Genomic DNA, 17,275 nt, shown 5'->3' with positions numbered 1-17,275 from the left:
TCTACATCATATACTCTATTGGAAATTGACTTCAGTACTTCTCATTCCTTACTTTACCAGTTGCCCTTGATTCGTACTTTACGTCATCCTTTTCACCCTCATCAAGTGTTGCTCATCCCGTCTTCTGTTTCTTAAAGCAAGGTTTCTAAACTGCAGAGGTTCACTTCTAATCTTGCGTTCCCTTTGGTCTCGCTCTGCCCTGTCCCTGCCGTCTATGACCCGGAAGAGAAATAAATTACTTCCGGAAAGGTCATCAGTACGAGGACAGAGAGTACACATCCTGAGTCAGCCTGGCGTGTGATTAGTGATGTACAAGCCACTAATTCTCTTTTATTTGCTCCTTCAGTCGTGATTTCCGGGACAAATTATAAGTTTGCCGTGAGGCTTTTCATTGACTTGTTTTTCTCTCTTCAAAATATACGCTAAAAACTAATTATCATCAGACGCAGGTGAGACGGCGGAAGGACAGGATGGAAGAGAGAGAGAGAGAGAGAGAGAGAGAGAGAGAGAGAGAGAGAGAGAGAGAGAGAGAGAGAGAGAGAGAGAGAGAGAGAGAGAGAGAGAGAGAGAGAGAGAGAGAGAGAGAGAGAGAGAGAGAGAGAGAGAGAGAGAGAGAGAGAGAGAGAGAGAGAGAGAGAGAGAGAGAGAGAGAGAGAGAGAGAGAGAGAGAGAGAGAGAGAGAGAGAGAGAGAGAGAGAGAGAGAGAGAGAGAGAGAGAGAGAGAGAGAGAGAGAGAGAGAGAGAGAGAGAGAGAGAGAGAGAGAGAGAGAGAGAGAGAGAGAGAGAGAGAGAGAGAGAGAGAGAGAGAGAGAGAGAGAGAGAGAGAGAGAGAGAGAGAGAGAGAGAGAGAGAGAGGTCTGCTACTAAACCTCATTACCAAGTTACTTTGTGTCATAAATTCTTTTCTTATCAGTATAAACGTTATTATGATAAGGCGAGGAAGTCCTGCGTGGGGGGGGGTGGAGAGGGAAGAAGAGAGAAAGGGAGAGGGAGGGAGAAAGGTTGCACAGAGATTAGAAAGGTTACGATGATAAAAATAGTGTAGAAAGAGGCAGGTACAGAGTGCAGGAAAAAGGTAAGAGACATAAACGGGTGGAAAATGCGGAGTGGGTGGAAAAGGTGGGTGGCTGGACTGATAGGTTATAGGTGAAGGTGTTGGTGGAGCAGGTGGTAGGAATAGCTTGATGGGCCGTAGGGTCAAAGAGGTAGCGAGACTGGTGGATGAAAGAGGTGGATGAAATAAGTGGTGTGGACTGGTGGGCGGTAGAGGTGGGTGGAGCAGGTGGGTAGAGCAGATGTGGACCGGATAGATGCTGAGGTCGAGGTATTCTTTCATGAATAAAGTCTGAAGGTCAACTGTGAAAGCGAACACTGGCGACTAAAATATAAGTATTCTCTCTCTCTCTCTCTCTCTCTTCTACGTAAAACCACCTCATACGCTACTAATATCTTCTCACACACACTCAGAGTACAATCTAACCTCACTTTCTCTCTCCCTCACTCCTTCGCTTCAAGTTACATCATCCTCACTCCTCCAGTCTCTCTGCAGCTTGAATTCCCTCCCAGCCTCCCCTCGTCTCACAGACTCCTCAGGTTCCATCGTCCTCCTTCACCCGCCCGCACACTTGACAAGGCTGCAAAGTTTGGTCGCCCTGCACAAACCGCCATTACCCTTGCAGTCTACCTAACTTCACTCCACATGATACTCACACCTCCCAGCCATACTCATCTTACACTCCCTCCTTGCTCTCCCTTGCTCTCCCCCTCCCTCCCTTCCTTTCTCCTTGCATTAACTCACTCGCCGCATCTCAGTTTTCCTTTGCTCGTCCTTGACTCTTTCTTTTCTCCCTTCTTTTGTGTTTTATATATATTTTCTACTTCAGTCAGACTCTCTCATTTTAATTCTTTAAAGTATACATTCAATTCCTTATCTTTATTCTTTATTTTAAGATATATGTGTGTGTTTTTCTCATCTTAATCTTGCTCTCTTACTTTATTTTCTTCCTTTCATCCTCTAACGTGAAAACTCAATTCCTTCTCTAAACCTTCAATGTTCTCTTTTTTCGTTTTCTTTACTTAATTATTTTCCCTATTTTTTTCTTAGCTGACTTTTTCTTTCTCTCTCACATTACTTCCTTGACGCACTTGTTCAATCAACGCATCGCCTTGACGTCCTTGCCATCACTTCCGTATTCGTTTTTCAGACATCCCTCGTTCTCCTAAGTCTTATGTATCTCTTAATCTCCCAGTTCACTTCCTCACTTCACTCACAGATGTGGACCAAGGAGAAGGAAAAGACAGATAGAAATAAAAAGACTTGAGGGAAAAAAAGAAAGAGGAAAGGAAGTCTCTCTCTCTCTCTCTCTCTCTCTCTCTCTCTCTCTCTCTCTCTCTCTCTCTCTCTCTCTCTCTCTCTCTCTCTCATCCACGTCCCGAGTTACATGGCCCCATTAGGGAAGGTCTCAACAAACTACTTAATTTCTAGTGAGGGAAGGTTATGCCAGCCTTTACTCGATGTTACGGCCCCTCACAAGGGGGAGGGGAGGAAGGAAGGAAGGAAATCAAGGAGAGCAGGAGGAAAGAGGAAAGGTGAGTATGAACGGTCGGTAGATGGAGAGGAAGTAGGGGAATAAAGAGAAAAAATAACGACGGAAAGGATAGGGAATGTATTTTCTGGTATAAGAGAATAAAGCTGAGGAGGAGGAGGAGAAAAAGAAGAAAACGAAGATGAGGAGAAACAGAGACAAAAAAAAAAAAATGCAAACAAGAGACGAAAAAACAACATTGGCAAGGAATACGAAATGAGCATGGATGATAAAAATAGAGAAGACGTGTGTGAGGCAACCACGGTGGACATAGGCAGTGTAAGACGGGGAGAGGAGAACGCAGAGTGGATACAGAGTAGTAGACAGCAAGCAAGGACGACTGGACACTCACCACTCTCCGGACCACACACTCGCGGGATGATCTCCAGCACGGAACGGCAGGAAATGTCGTCATCACAGAGTTGTCGCGCCAGCAGGCAGTTCCTCACCCCTGCCACGCCCTCCCCTGTAACACAATAGAGAAAAACGTTAACTACTGCTTACCACGGAAAAAAAACACAACATAAAGTATTACTCCCAACAAGAACACGAAAACTATTACTACACAGAAAAACATCAAAACACTTTTACCTCAACAAAAAAAGGGAAACTAGCAGCAAGATGGCCACCAAGTCTCCGAAGTTCACGTTATGAGAAAAGATTAGAGAAGTTACGAGTACTCAAGGTGGAGGAGAGACGGAAAAGGAGAAATCTGATTATGGTGCACAAATTGCATATCTGTGTGTGTGTGTGTGTGTGTGTGTGTGTGTGTGTGTGTGTGTGTGTGTGTGTGTGTGTGTGTGTGTGTGTGTGTGTGTGTGTGTGTGTGTGTGTGTGTGTGTAATTCACCTCGGTCACCTGCTGGTCACCCAGCCAGTCTTCCCCATTAAGGAGCGAGCTCAGAGCTCATAGACCGATCTTTGCAAGGTAGGACTGAGACCACATCAACACACAACACACACCGGGAAAGCGAGGCCACAACCCCTCGAGTTACATCCCGTACCTATTTACTGCTAGGTGAACAGGGCCCACACATTAAGAGGCTTGCCCATTTGCCTCGCCGCTTACCGAGACTCGAACCCGGCTCTCAGTTGTGAGTCGAGCGTGTGTGTGTGTGTGTGTGTGTGTGTGTGTGTGTGTGTGTGTGTGTGTGTGTGTGTGTGTGTGTGTGTGTGTGAGAGAGAGAGAGAGAGAGAGAGAGAGAGAGAGAGAGAGAGAGAGAGAGAGAGAGAGAGAGAGAGAGAGAGAGAGAGAGAGAGAGAGAGAGAGAGAGAGAGAGAGAGAGAGAGAGAGAGAGAGAGAGAGAGAGGAGAGAGAGAGAGAGAGAGAGAGAGAGAGAGAGAGAGAGAGAGAGAGAGAGAGAGAGAGAGAGAGAGCAACATGTCAGTTGAAATGTATGATCAGCGACAAGTGTGAACAGGAAATACAAATTGAAAGCACATATGAATAATTTGTTATTAAACGGCATGACATTACGAACTTGACCTAAATTGGCAAAATATAGAGATTCGTATATCAAAATAGATAAATATATAAAAAAAAGTAAATACTACATACATACACACATACACGCAAATGGATGGCGTCATTGCTTTTTCTACACCCTTCCACTCTCAGCCATCCACACACACGTCACACACTCTCCACAAAACACGCCACGCCACGAGACAACAGTGGTTAAAAGTTACGTGGGCAATACTCAGGGTAACTTTACACGCTTGGAAATCACTTACACTTTACGGGGCCAGCGCTCACGTGTAATTTGAAGCAGCGCTCTTAAAATTCCCCCATGTGACGCTGGATGAAGGTGATTTGCGAGTGTGGAGATGACTGGCGAGAACGTGCTGGGGGGAACGGTTCTCTTGCTTGACATTCTAGTAATTATATTCATTCAAGTTTTACATTTGAATTAAAGTTCGAGACTGACTGCTTTCCTTGACTATCATATATTTGCCTTCTTGCTCTTCTATGTTTTCATTCATTTGTTCATTTATTTTTTTTACGCGAAAATAGTTACATTCTGATAAGTGGTTATGTTTATTCAAGTTTTACATCAGAATTAAACTTTCAAATTGACTGTTTTCCACCGCCATTATGTGTTTTCGTTTCTGCTCTCTCTCTCTCTCTCTCTCTCTCTCTCTCTCTCTCTCTCTCTCTCTCTCTCTCTCTATCTATCTATCTATCTTACACAAAGATTGTAACATTTCACAAAGACCACATGATAAAAAAGAAAGGGTAAAAGGCCACCGCTTGTCAACCCAAGTAAAACAACAACAAAATATTCGGAGAAGGGAAAGGGTGGTTTAGTTCTTAAATAAAGTCTATTCAGTTTCTAAGAGAAGGTTAATCTATGTTGAAAAAAAGTTAGTTGTGAAATATTTTTCCAAAGCAGACGGAGTTAAATCTGGTTAATAAAAAGTACAAGATTAATTAGTTTTAATAGAGTAAAAAGTTACTTTGCATAAATTATTAGGACTAAATAAGTTAAAGAAGAGAAAGAATTCCCAACATAACTCCAAAACCAGGAGGAAGTTCAAGGAAAAGAAGATGAAAAGTTAATTTGCATAAACAATCAAGACATTTGTATTAAAACGGCGTGTAGTGAACTTGATTCCAAAATTACTAAGATTTTATGGCAAAAAGAAGAAAGAAAAGAAAAGAAAAGAAAGGAGAAAAGAGCGAAATAAATTCAGTTCTAACAATTGCAGACATACTGTTTTAATACAGTAAAAAGTTAATTTACATAAACTATCACAACTAAAGAAGTTAAAGAAAAAAATGACCAACTTCACAGCAAAATCAAGAAGGCATCAAAGGAAAAATTGAATTTTCATAAAGAATCAATACAATTTTGTACTAGATAGGCACGCAGTGAACTTGATTCCAAAATTACTAAGATTTATTAGACAAAAAAAAAAAAAAAAAAAAAGAAGAAAAGAAAGGAGGAAAAAGAGTAAGTGAATTCAGTTCTACCAATTGAAGGCAAACTATAATCTTAAATATCGGTAGTTTCGCTCAGAAGACAGCGTTACTAACAGCAACAACAACAACAACAACACTAACAACGACAACAAAAACAAAAACAGCAACAGTATCAATAATATACGATGAAAAACAATGCCAGTCTAGGATTAATACAAAGAGACAAATTGATACAGAACAGGATCAGTCTAGGTGTCACAGCGTCATCCCTCCTTACCCTCAGGCTGCTCGCGGCAAGAGAGATACATACGTTCGCTGAATATCAGTTTTGAATACTTTCAGGGAAGAAGATTAAAACCCTATGGTAATAAACAACTAAAACAAGTTCCTTCATGTTTACTTATGCTGCTTTTATTTCAATGCAAACACACATAACAAAACAAAAAAACAAAACAAAAGATAATAATCAAATAGATAAATGAGCGAAGAAATAACATGATTAAGAGAGGAATATTCAACCACTCAGGTAAATAAATAACTAAGTACGTTCTATTATGTTTCCAGATATTAGTTCTATTATAAAATTGACACCCACACACAAGTACAATGAAAATAAAAATAACTAACAGAGATGGCTAAATATATAACATGATTAAATAAATAAGATGTACTGACTCTTTTCACGTCACACAAAGGCAAGAATATCAACTCATCATTGAAATTAATGGGAAAAAAAGTATCTAATAAGACCTGCCGGCCATGATCACTGCAAACTTGACGAAGAAAAAATATATATTGCATATGTGTATATACATCCTGGTCGTCATTAGCATACAAATTCCTAAATTACTATGCAAATTCATGCCCCAAACACTATCTTCGCTACAATTAATGCCGGAGGAGGTGAGAAAGGAGGCGACTGAGAAAGTGAGGCTGAGCGTGAAGGAGAAGGGATGTGAGAAGGAAGGTGAAGGAACCTAGAAAAAAAAAATAATACTGTGCTGAGAGAAAACCTGCTCCTGATATTATTGGTGATAGTATTTTCTCTTATCATTATTATTATCCTCCTCCTCCTCCTCCTCCTCCTCCTCCTCCTCCTCCTACTACTACTACTACTACTACTACTACTACTACTATTACTACTACTACTATTACTACTACTATTACTGCTACTACTACTACTACTACTACTACTACTACTACTACTACTACTACTACTACTACTACTACTACTATTACTATTACCACTACTACTACTACTACTACTACTACTACTACTACTACTACTGCTGCTACAACAACTACTACTACTACTACTACTATTATTACTACTACTATTATTACTACTATTACTACTACTACTACTACTAGTACCACCACCATCATCATCGTTTCATATTTATTATTTCAATTTCCTTAAATAAGTTTCAAATATTCGTGACACACACACACAAACACACACACACACACACACACACACACACACACACACACACACACACACACACACACACACACGTGCATATTTATTAGTATGTATATATCTATGTCATAACCATTTCAGAAGGTAATAATCAGCAGCAAAAACATCTAATGGAATTCGTATCTCCATCCCGGAATGAGATTCACATCAAACTCAACAAGAACAAGGGCATGGTTTAATACAATTAGTTATAACAAGTTAGCTTTTGATGCAGCATGAACACAGCTCGGCAAACCATATGCTCAAATTTACATCTTTCCAAGATAAAAGTTGGTCGACCTTGACCTCAAAAGCTGAGCGCTGCTCTGTTAAATTTTGTGTTCTTCGAAATTTTGGCTTGAGTGTCATTATGAATTCTTTTTCTCGAATCGTGACTGAGAAGACACGCAGTGATGGAGCTCCTCAGAAGGTGATGATGAGACATTTACCTGACCTCCAGACAACATGTCCAGATAGGAATCATCATGATATCAGAGTGTCAGGACTGCTGCCATCAGGTTCCAGCGGCGCACCAAGCCATGGAAACCATCACAACTACCACCGCAACCTCTCATATTACCTTATCGCTCTCCTACACACACTTTAATTTCTCCACGCAGTACCCTCCTTAATCTTCTCACTTCCCATTTTTCTCCGACATCTTTCTCCCACCCTTAATTACTCCTTGCTTTCTCCAATCTAAGAAAATAGGAGTGACAAAGCTAGGTGAGCGAGATGGGGGGGGGAGGAGAAGAGTTATTGGAGAGTTGGTTGGGATGTTGATGGATGTAGAGGCTATGGGGTGCAAGGAGCAATCGTATTAAAGGGGTTATATGATATGAAATTGGATGAATCGAACAATGTCAAGGCGTTTCTTATTGTGTTGCGGGTTAAGATGATTGGGTGTGGTAGGGTGATGGGAGGAAGTGAGTTGTGGATGAGACACTGAGCTCAAGAAAGGTGATATGAATTAAATAATCCTCCTCTTTTTTTCTTCCACTTCCCAGTTTTTTCTTTCCCTTCCTTAACCTCAACCTCCTAACATGAAAAAAAGATTACTATCATATTTATCAAAGATCAAGTAGCGATGTGGTGGGAATGGCTCTTCTATTTCTTCCTTCTCTTTCTCGTCTTCCTTCTCCACCACCACCACCACCACCACAAATAAAGAAAGAAAAGATACTAAAATAATTTCCGCCATACTACTATAATAAGAGAAAAACAGATAATAAGAAAATTATAAGCACAAAAGTAAAAATATATGATAAAAACTACGTCTCTCCAAATCAGTATGTGCAACTCGACATGGGATTCCCGAAACAGATAATGGTCCACTCCACAGTAATTGATCCTTCACGGTAATAATATACTTGAAAGCTGTCCACGCTCCACGCTGCCTCATGACGAACTTTAATTCATTCGATTCCTAGCCTGCATACGTCGGTTATAACTGTGTTTCCTGTTTTTGTTGTTGTTGTTGTTGTTGTTGTGTTGTTGTTGTCGTTGTTGCTCTTTATTTCTTATCGTTATTGAAACATTATTTTTTGAGGTTAATCATGAGAGAGAGAGAGAGAGAGAGAGAGAGAGAGAGAGAGAGAGAGAGAGAGAGAGATTATTCTGAAACAGCTCTCATCTTATTATTACATTCGGTTTTGTGTGTGTGTGTGTGTGTGTGTGTGTGTGTGTGTGTGTAATTCACCTCGGTCGCCTATTGGTCACCCAGCCAGTCTTCCCCATTACGGAGCGAGCTCAGAGCTCATAGACCGATCTTCGGGTAGGACTGAGACCACAACACACTCCACACACCGGGAAAGCGAGGCCACAACCCCTCGAGTTACATCCCGTACCTACTTACTGCTAGGTGAACAGGGGCCATACATTAAGAGGCTTGCCAATTTGCCTCGCCGCGCCGGGACTCGAACCTGGGCCTCTCGATTGTGAGTCGAGCGTGCTAACCACTACACTACGTGTGTGTGTGTGTGTGTGTGTGTGTGTGTGTGTGTGTGTGTGTGTGTGTGTGTGTGTGTGTGTGTGAGTGTGTGTGTGTGTGTGTGAAATGTCAATGATATGTCTCTCTCTACACACAGCCGAGTTCTGGCGCCCGAATCAATTGTTTTATTATGGCAGTTTTTGTTACCGTTACCACCACCACCACCACCACCATTTTTATTACTACCACCACCACCACCACTACTACTATTACTACTACCACTACTACTACTACTACTACAACTACTTTTTCTTCTACTACTACTACTACTACTACTACTACTACTACTACTACTACTACTACTACTACTACTACTACTACATTTATTGCTGCCGTCATAAGAAAATGATTAGATCTATAATACGAAATAAAAACATTCTTGAGACCATAACCTATACACGCAAGAGAGAGAGAGAGAGAGAGAGAGAGAGAGAGAGAGAGAGAGAGAGAGAGAGAGAGAGAGAGAGAGAGAGAGAGAGAGAGAGAGAGAGAGAGAGAGAGAGAGAGAGAGGTCACGCACGTGGTAGCTCCGTGTTTTTCGTGGTGTTACAGTGGTTAAACAAAGTGCAGTGTTGTGAAAATTTCAGTGCTTAAAGTGCTAAGTGTCCTGGTGTCCATGTAAAAGTGTAAGGTGTGCTAAGCCTTGCAATAGTGTTAAAAAATCACTTGAAAAGAGTGCTTGTACCCGTGCAGTGACCGAGACCCGGGCCTGACCTGACGCGAGGCCTAAGGCAGCACACAGTTGCCAAATCTCTCCAAGGTAGTTTTTTTAAACAACCTGTATCTCTCTCTCCGTGGCTGGTTTGGCTTGACTTGTGGGAGAGGTAGTTAGTGTCGTGTGTTTTTTGTGCGCCTGTGGGGAAGTGCTTTGTGTTCTGTGCCAGTGTTTAGTGTCTGTGTTCACGAGTGTGTTAGTGTCGTACGTGTCGTTTAGAGCCAACACTCGTTGTCGCTCCCACACCTGGCTCCACAATTCCCCAGGGAATCACTAATCTAGTCTAGCCCCGCCCATCGCCCCATAGCCAGGCGAGACTTGCCTGGCTACCAGCCACAGAATTGGTGTTGCGTTTGTGGCAAAGCAACACTTAAGACTCAACACGTGAGCTGTGACGAGGAAACCTGCCGTAACCTTTGTCACAACAGCTGCCTTGGGGATACGCCAGTCTTCAAGTGTAGCTACACGGAACAGCTACGACTCCAAGCAAACATCCCGGACCCCGTCATCTACATCAGCGAGGAGACTGACACACCCCCCACGCCACTACCGGACGATAGTGGGGAGAGTCAGTGGGAGGGCTTGGAGAGAGAGAGCTAGTTTCACTAGTTGAAAAGCTCACTGAGGAAGCCTCTCAACAAAACTGTGTGATTAAGTCCCTCCAGGACGACAGAGACTTGATCATACAGCACAGAGACGTGTTTGCTGCGGCTCTCAGAGTAGCAGACAGGCTGATAGCGTCAAAACAGCGCCAGACGCAAGTAGCCACACGCTCTCAGGCAGTCAGCGCCCACGCAGAGTCAATTGACGAACACTGGGAGGTGGTTTGTCAGGACTCTGAGAGGTGGAGGACGTGGTGGAGCTCGGATAAACCGCAACAGATCCGGTACGCAGCTGTTTTCTCCACTTCCACCTTCCCTTCGCCTGCCCGGGAAACAACGACCGCTCCGCCTACCTCCACTGCTTCCACCGCCACACAGAGCGACTGTGACACCTCCCCAGCGTCCACTGTCACTCCTTCTGCCACACAGAGTGACTGCTCGGTACTCACTACCACGTCTACCGCCACACAGAGCAGCAGGGACTCTTCCTCCATAAACACAGCGAACGGAGTAGATCGCGGTGCCTCTGTTCGCCCACGAACCTCTCCTCAGACCACTTCAGGAGATTGGAGAAAAAAGAAATCTAAGAGGGAAGTGCAGCAGGACGCGAGGAGGGTGTCCAGCGAAGGACTGAGGACTCACCAGGCCACCAAGCAGACACAAAAGCGAGCCAAGGCAAAAGTGTGTGAGTACTGCTCACGGAAAGGACACACTTCTGCTACTTGCCACGCCAGAACTGACGATTTACGTCAGGAGCGTCTCCTACAGCGGCTTCTTACGGTGGAAAGATACACAGCCACACCCTTCCCACCTGCAGCGCCTCAGCCCGCCCACCCCCTCACTTCATTTCAGTCCTTGCCACAACCTCGCCCACTCCTTCCTCAGCCTGGTATCTGGAATCAGAACCAGGGGCGGCAGTGGACCACCTCTTCACCAGTACCAGCAGTCGGCCGCGGACCCTAACCACCACCTCGGACTAGCAGGCCTCGCTCACTACCATCCCTCACCATGGTACAGCCAGCTTGCCCCGCCGCCAACTAAAGGTCGTCTCTAGCAACGTCCGTGGTCTCCGGACTAACCTTGCAGACTTATACCACAACTGTGTGCAACGACACAATGCAGACGTTGTTGTGGTGACCGAGACATGGCTGAACAGTGAGGTGGAGCCCACGTATGGCAGGATGCAGGGCTTCACCCACTGGGTGAGGAGGGACCGACAGGAGCGAACAGGAGGTGGAGTGGCTGTCTGCTTCAAGGAAGGAATGCAGGCCCAGCTACTCGACATAGACACGCCTCCAATGATGGAGATGATGTACTTCCGAGTAATGCTGGCAGACCGCTCAGCCCTCCTGCTGTGTGCCCTGTATCGCCCCCCGCGACAAGGGCCTGACTCACTCTTGTACCTGACTGAGACCTTAGACAACCTGATGATGGCACACAGCTGCAGCCACGTGCTGATTGTGGGGGATCTCAATCACCACCTGGAAAGAGACGCCTACGAGAATCTCCTGAGGTGCAGGGTCTGACAGATCATGTCACCTTCCCCACACATGAACGAGGAGGGACATTAGACCCTGTCATCTCAGACTACCAGGAAGACAAGCTTCAGTGTCATCAGCTGGGGCTCGTGGGCAGCTCTGACCATCACGCTGTACTGACACAGCTGGAAGTGGGCGTGGCTCAGGACGAGGCCACCACCCGCACCATCTGGCTGTGGAACAAAGCAGACTGGGCTTCCTGCGCCGCGACCTGACCCACACCCCATGGGCCACTTTGCTACAGGGAGGAGCAGAGAGTGAAGCACTTGCACTCACCTCTCACCTTCTCGCCCTCCAGAGACGCCACGTCCCACACAGGGAATACACCACCAGATCGACGGATCAGCCATGGTTTGGCTACCGTTGCCGTGTTGCTGCCGAGGCAAAGTATGCTGCCTGGCTCCGCTACAAGAGGAACCCGACTCGGCGCAACAAGGACCTGCACAGGGCTGCATGCAGGAGGATGGTGGTAACCAGCAAGTGGGCCTTAAAAAAGTGGGAGGAAAGCCTGCGCCGGAAACTGTGTGGCACTGGCGTAGGAAACAAAACTTGGTGGTCTCTTGTTAAGGACAAACAAGGAACTGGCCACCAAGAATCCATCCCTCCCCTCAGCAAGCAGGACGGTACTGTCGCCACCAGCAGTAAGGAGAGGGCACAGTTGCTGGCTTCCTTGTTTGCTGGAAAAATGAAGGTCGGGAATCCACAGCAGCCACCGCCTCAGCTGGTCCAGCAATGTGAGAAGACTGTCACCATGGTGGAGGTGACGCATCAGCAGGTGAAGCGATTATTGCGGGGGCTGGACACACAGAAAGCCACCGGCCCTGATGACATCAGCCCGCACCTGCTGAAGCGATGCTCCCAGGAACTGGCTGCCCCTCTCACCCAAGTTCACAACTTGTGTACGGGAAAACGTCTGGCCTTCAGTGTGGAAGGAGGCTCGAGTAGTTCCTGCACACAAAAAGCTCCAGGACGGACCCAAAAAACTACAGACCCATATCCCTGTTGTCAGTGGTGGGTAAAGTGTTTGAGAGGGTCGTGGCAGAGGTGGTGTGTAGACATCTCAAGGACAATGCCCTCCTCTCAGACCAACAGTTTGGGTTCAGACCTGGAAGGTCAACCTCCGACCTAATGATGCTTCTCACCAGGCATTGGCAGGACGCCCTCGACGACGGCAAGGACACTATAGTGGTTGCTTTGGACATAGCAGGAGCTTTTGATAAAGTATGGCACAACGGATTACTAGAAAAGCTTCGTGCTAAAGGCATCCAGGGTGGCTTGCTACGACTCTTGGGAAATTACCTGCAGGACAGAAGCCTCAAGGTGGTTGTCAACGGGCAAACATCTGAGTCCCTGCCTGTGGAGGCATCAGTGCCACAGGGTTCAATTCTTGGCCCACTCCTGTGGAATATCTACGTGGATGATCTTCTCCAGCTACTGCCAGGAGTCATGGCCTATGCTGATGACTGCACCCTCTCCTATACCTATCCACGCCAGGACAGTGGGCGGGCTGCTGAGGCCATCAATCAGCAGCTACGAGTGATAAAGGAGTGGGGTGCTCGCTGGCAAGTGACATTCGCGCCGGAGAAGACACAAGCAATGGTTGTCTCTCGGTCCCCAGCCGCCATGGCAGCAATGGCAGGAAAGTTGTCTTTGGCGCTGCTGCTCTCCCACTCCAAGATGACGTCAAGATACTTGGAGTGGAGGTGGATCGAGGGCTGAGGTTTGACAGGCATGTCAAAACCATTGCCAAGAAAGCCTCTCACAGGATCTCCGCTCTCAGAAGGATCGCCAGTTTCCTCGACAGGAAGGGGAGACTGCTGCTGTACAAGGCACAGGTGCGGCCCCACCTTGAATACGCAGCTCTCTCCTGGATGTCCTGTGCCGCCACACACAGAAGGAGACTGGACAGCATCCAACGCCGCGCCATACGGCTAGTAGATGCTGCACTACCACCTCACCCAGAGCCTGAGCGTCCCCTTGATTCACTGGAACACCGCAGAGACGTGGCGGCGATCGTAGTGTTCCATAAGGCACAGGTGCAAAGAGTGCCACATCTGGCAGGGCTGCGTCATCCTCTAAGAGTCACCGCACGGAGCACGAGAACGGTGCTCAATGGTGGTGACGCCGTAGAGGTGCCGCGATCCCACGGGTGTCAGCATCAACGCACCTTCGCAGGACGCGTCTCCAGGATGTGGAACTTGTTCACGGCCGCGGTGCCTCACGTCCAGGAGATGAACACACACAGTGTCAAACTGATGGCACATAAGTGGAGACAGACACTGCCAACTCCTCTGACACTCTTTGTGACGTGACACTCAGTGTAGTGCAGTGCGTGAATAGTGCTAGTGAAGTGAAACGAATAGTGCTCCATTTACATGCTGACCATCTTGTATATTATCTATTTTTAAGTCTTGTAAATATTGTAGAGAAATAGATTGTAGTACCCTTAGAATAGGTAGCACACGACAGTGCGCCTTTGGGTACATGTTCCTTTGTATTAAGTTTTGTTTAAATAAAAAAAAAAAAAAAAGAGAGAGAGAGAGAGAGAGAGAGAGAGAGAGAGAGAGAGAGAGAGAGAGAGAGAGAGAGAGAGAGAGAGAGAGAGCCTACTGAGGTGGTGAACTGAATCCAGGGTCAATCTTGTGTTCGTGAAGTGTGTGTGTCTGTCTGTGTGTGTGTGTGTGTGTGTGTGTGTGTGTGTGTGTGTGTGTGTGTGTGTGTGTGTGTGTGTGTGTGTGTGTGTGTGTGTGTGTGTGTGTGTGTGTGTGTGTGTTTGCACGAGACTGCTAAAAACTATAAAAGAATCAAATAAAAAAAAAATCAAGGGAGGGGGGAATCGGTGCATTGCCGGACGCTATTTCAAATTTTGCGAAAACAATGTCAAATAAATTAATGAACGCGAATAAAATGCAGTATTTCCTCGTTTTTATTGCAGAATTTACAACCGTGTGATGGAATTCCGTGTTTTCATGGAGCGGGTCACAAGTGCAGAGCAGGGAGGTGGGGGGAACGAGAGAGGGAAGGAAAGAAGGAGGGAGAGAAGGGAGGCAAGCGATGAAGAAAGGAAAGAAGATAAAAATACGAGGAAATTAACAAAAAAAAAGCAAGACAATGAAGGAGAAAATGAAGAAACAAAAGAACAAAATGGCGCAAGAAAGAAGGAAGAGAAGCAACAAAGCAGAGAAGGATCGAAAGAAAGAAAACAAGAAGCAAAGGAACAGATATGAAATGAAAGAAGGGAAGGAACAAAGAAGACAGTAGGAGAAGCGAATCCATGAGGAAAGGAAATGAAAAGAATGACTGGAAGAGAACGAAGGAAGGGAGGAGGTGAAGGGCGAGGAAAGGAGGAAGTAAAGAAAACACAAAGGGGTAAGAGAGGAGGAGAGAAGAAAAAAAAAACATACACCCACACTCAGACGTACCTTACACCTTATTCACACACACGCACACACATGCAAAATTACTTCTCTATGTTTTCAGTTTCGTATATTCATTCTTCCGTAAGGAAAGAACCCCGTCTGTCTCGCACACCTCCGTCTATTGCTTTGCGTGGAGACAGACGGACAATCAAATGTCAAGAGGAGGAACAACCGCGAGAAGAAAATTAATCAAAATGTCCTTCACAGCGGCGTCTCTCCTCTTGGCGAAGAAAAGACTTTTAGAGCGCCGTCAGGAGCCTCAGTGGGACGCGTCACCGGCAGGCACCTCGCTCCTGACGCCCACCACTCTGCAGAAGGAGAAGCAGAGCCAAGGCAGCCGTCCGTCCCGGGAGGCGAGAAATAAAACCAAGTCGAAGCGTTTGGACCGAAATTCGAGCAAGGCCATGTTACAGGAGGTCAAGATTAAAGGTACGAGTAGCTCCTTCCCCTCGCCTCTCTCTCTCTCTCTCTCTCTCTCTCTCTCTCTCTCTCTCTCTCTCATAGATACACCTATCAGGTTGCACTCAAGGCACCTGTCTCGCTTAATGATCTCGCTTTCATTAAAGAAAATGCAATTTCTCCTTCTAGAGCAAGTTTCCTCATGACGAAGACGATTCATCTTTGCATCAAAACACGAAGAGGAGAGAGAGAGAGAGAGAGAGAGAGAGAGAGAGAGAGAGAGAGAGAGAGAGAGAGAGAGAGAGAGAGAGAGAGAGAGAGAGAGAGAGAGAGAGAGAGAGAGAGAGAGAGAGAGAGAGAGAGAGAGAGAGAGAGAGAGAGAGAGAGAGAGAGAGAGAGAGAGAGAGAGAGAGAGAGAGAGAGAGAGAGAGAGAGAGAGAGAGAGAGAGAGAGAGAGAGAGAGAGAGAGAGAGAGAGAGATCGTACATCATCGAAGCTATTCCATTGACGCTGTAAGCAATCAGTGAAGAGAGACCAATGGAAGGGGAGGGCCAGGAAGAGACGAGGTGTACTGTGTTGACGTGTAGCAATGGGAATGAAAAGTGTCGCCTCTGTGCGTGTGTGAATAACAAGATAAGTACTGCTGGTTCCGTTGCCCTCAAGATTAGTGATACGATTGATCTGGTCTATAGGAATGAGGTTAGCATTGCAAAAACTGGATTTGAGTAAGGTTAACTTGATATCTATGTTGAGTGTGGGTATGGAAAGGTCGTTGGAGTGTGTGTTTAGAGTAGCGGGCTTGAGCAAAAGAATTCACCAATGTAATGTATAAGCCTACAAGACACAGATGGAGGGAGGTAGAGAAAAACAGACAAAAATAGACCAAAATATACAGGCAGAGACACGTATACATACACAAAACATATATACAGAGACATACGGACATTAACAGAAAACCACACTGACACCTACCCACAAAGCCACAATCCCACACTAAGCCACATACCAAATCAACAGATAAAACTCTTCAAAATGTAAATACTTTTCATATGGATATTAGGAACTTACAGGCAGTCAGTGAAGGCCAGTAATTACAGATACGAACAGCTCTTACCAAACATCACCTAATCAGACAGTAATGTGGAGGGAGAGTGGGTCGTCTTACGCACTTTTAGTCATCTGGTGCTGCGTGATAAGCAACTCTACATGAAGACCAAAGAACAAACAGCTTGTGTATTATTGATATAAAGAGAGTGCGAAGAGAGAGGAAAGTGTCGATCGAGGAAAGAGAACAAGAATGTCAAAAGAAAGGAAGAAAATCAGAAAAGAACGGAGAGATGAGAGAGAGAGAGAGAGAGAGAGAGAGAGAGAGAGAGAGAGAGAGAGAGAGAGAGAGAGAGAGAGAGAGAGAGAGAGAGAGAGAGAGAGAGAGAGAGAGAGAGAGAGAGAGAGAGAGAGAGAGAGAGAGAGAGAGAGAGAGAGAGTTTTACATTTAGAAAAAGCAAACACCAGAAACACAATACCACTCATGCAGTAAATTGAATGATCGCAAAAATAAATGATGCACGGAAATAAAAGGAGAGAAAATAGAATGAAAAAAATACCATTACCACAAAAAAAAAAAAAAAAAAAAAAGAAAATCA

At 45.4% G+C, this 17,275-nt stretch overlaps 1 protein-coding gene across 1 annotated transcript in view; it reads right to left on the bottom strand.

Annotated features, from left to right (window-relative positions):
* Positions 1-17,275, bottom strand: part of LOC123505648 — a 246,719-nt gene that overhangs the window by 74,720 nt on the left and 154,724 nt on the right. Inside the window, 1 exon segment of the mRNA XM_045257249.1 lies at positions 2,938-3,051. Within this exon segment, the coding sequence (XP_045113184.1) occupies positions 2,938-3,051 (114 nt within the window).

This window comes from Portunus trituberculatus, chromosome 18, assembly GCF_017591435.1.
Source record: "Portunus trituberculatus isolate SZX2019 chromosome 18, ASM1759143v1, whole genome shotgun sequence".
Taxonomy (NCBI): Eukaryota; Metazoa; Arthropoda; class Malacostraca; order Decapoda; family Portunidae; genus Portunus; species Portunus trituberculatus.
This window is presented reverse-complemented; position numbering and strand designations above follow the sequence as displayed.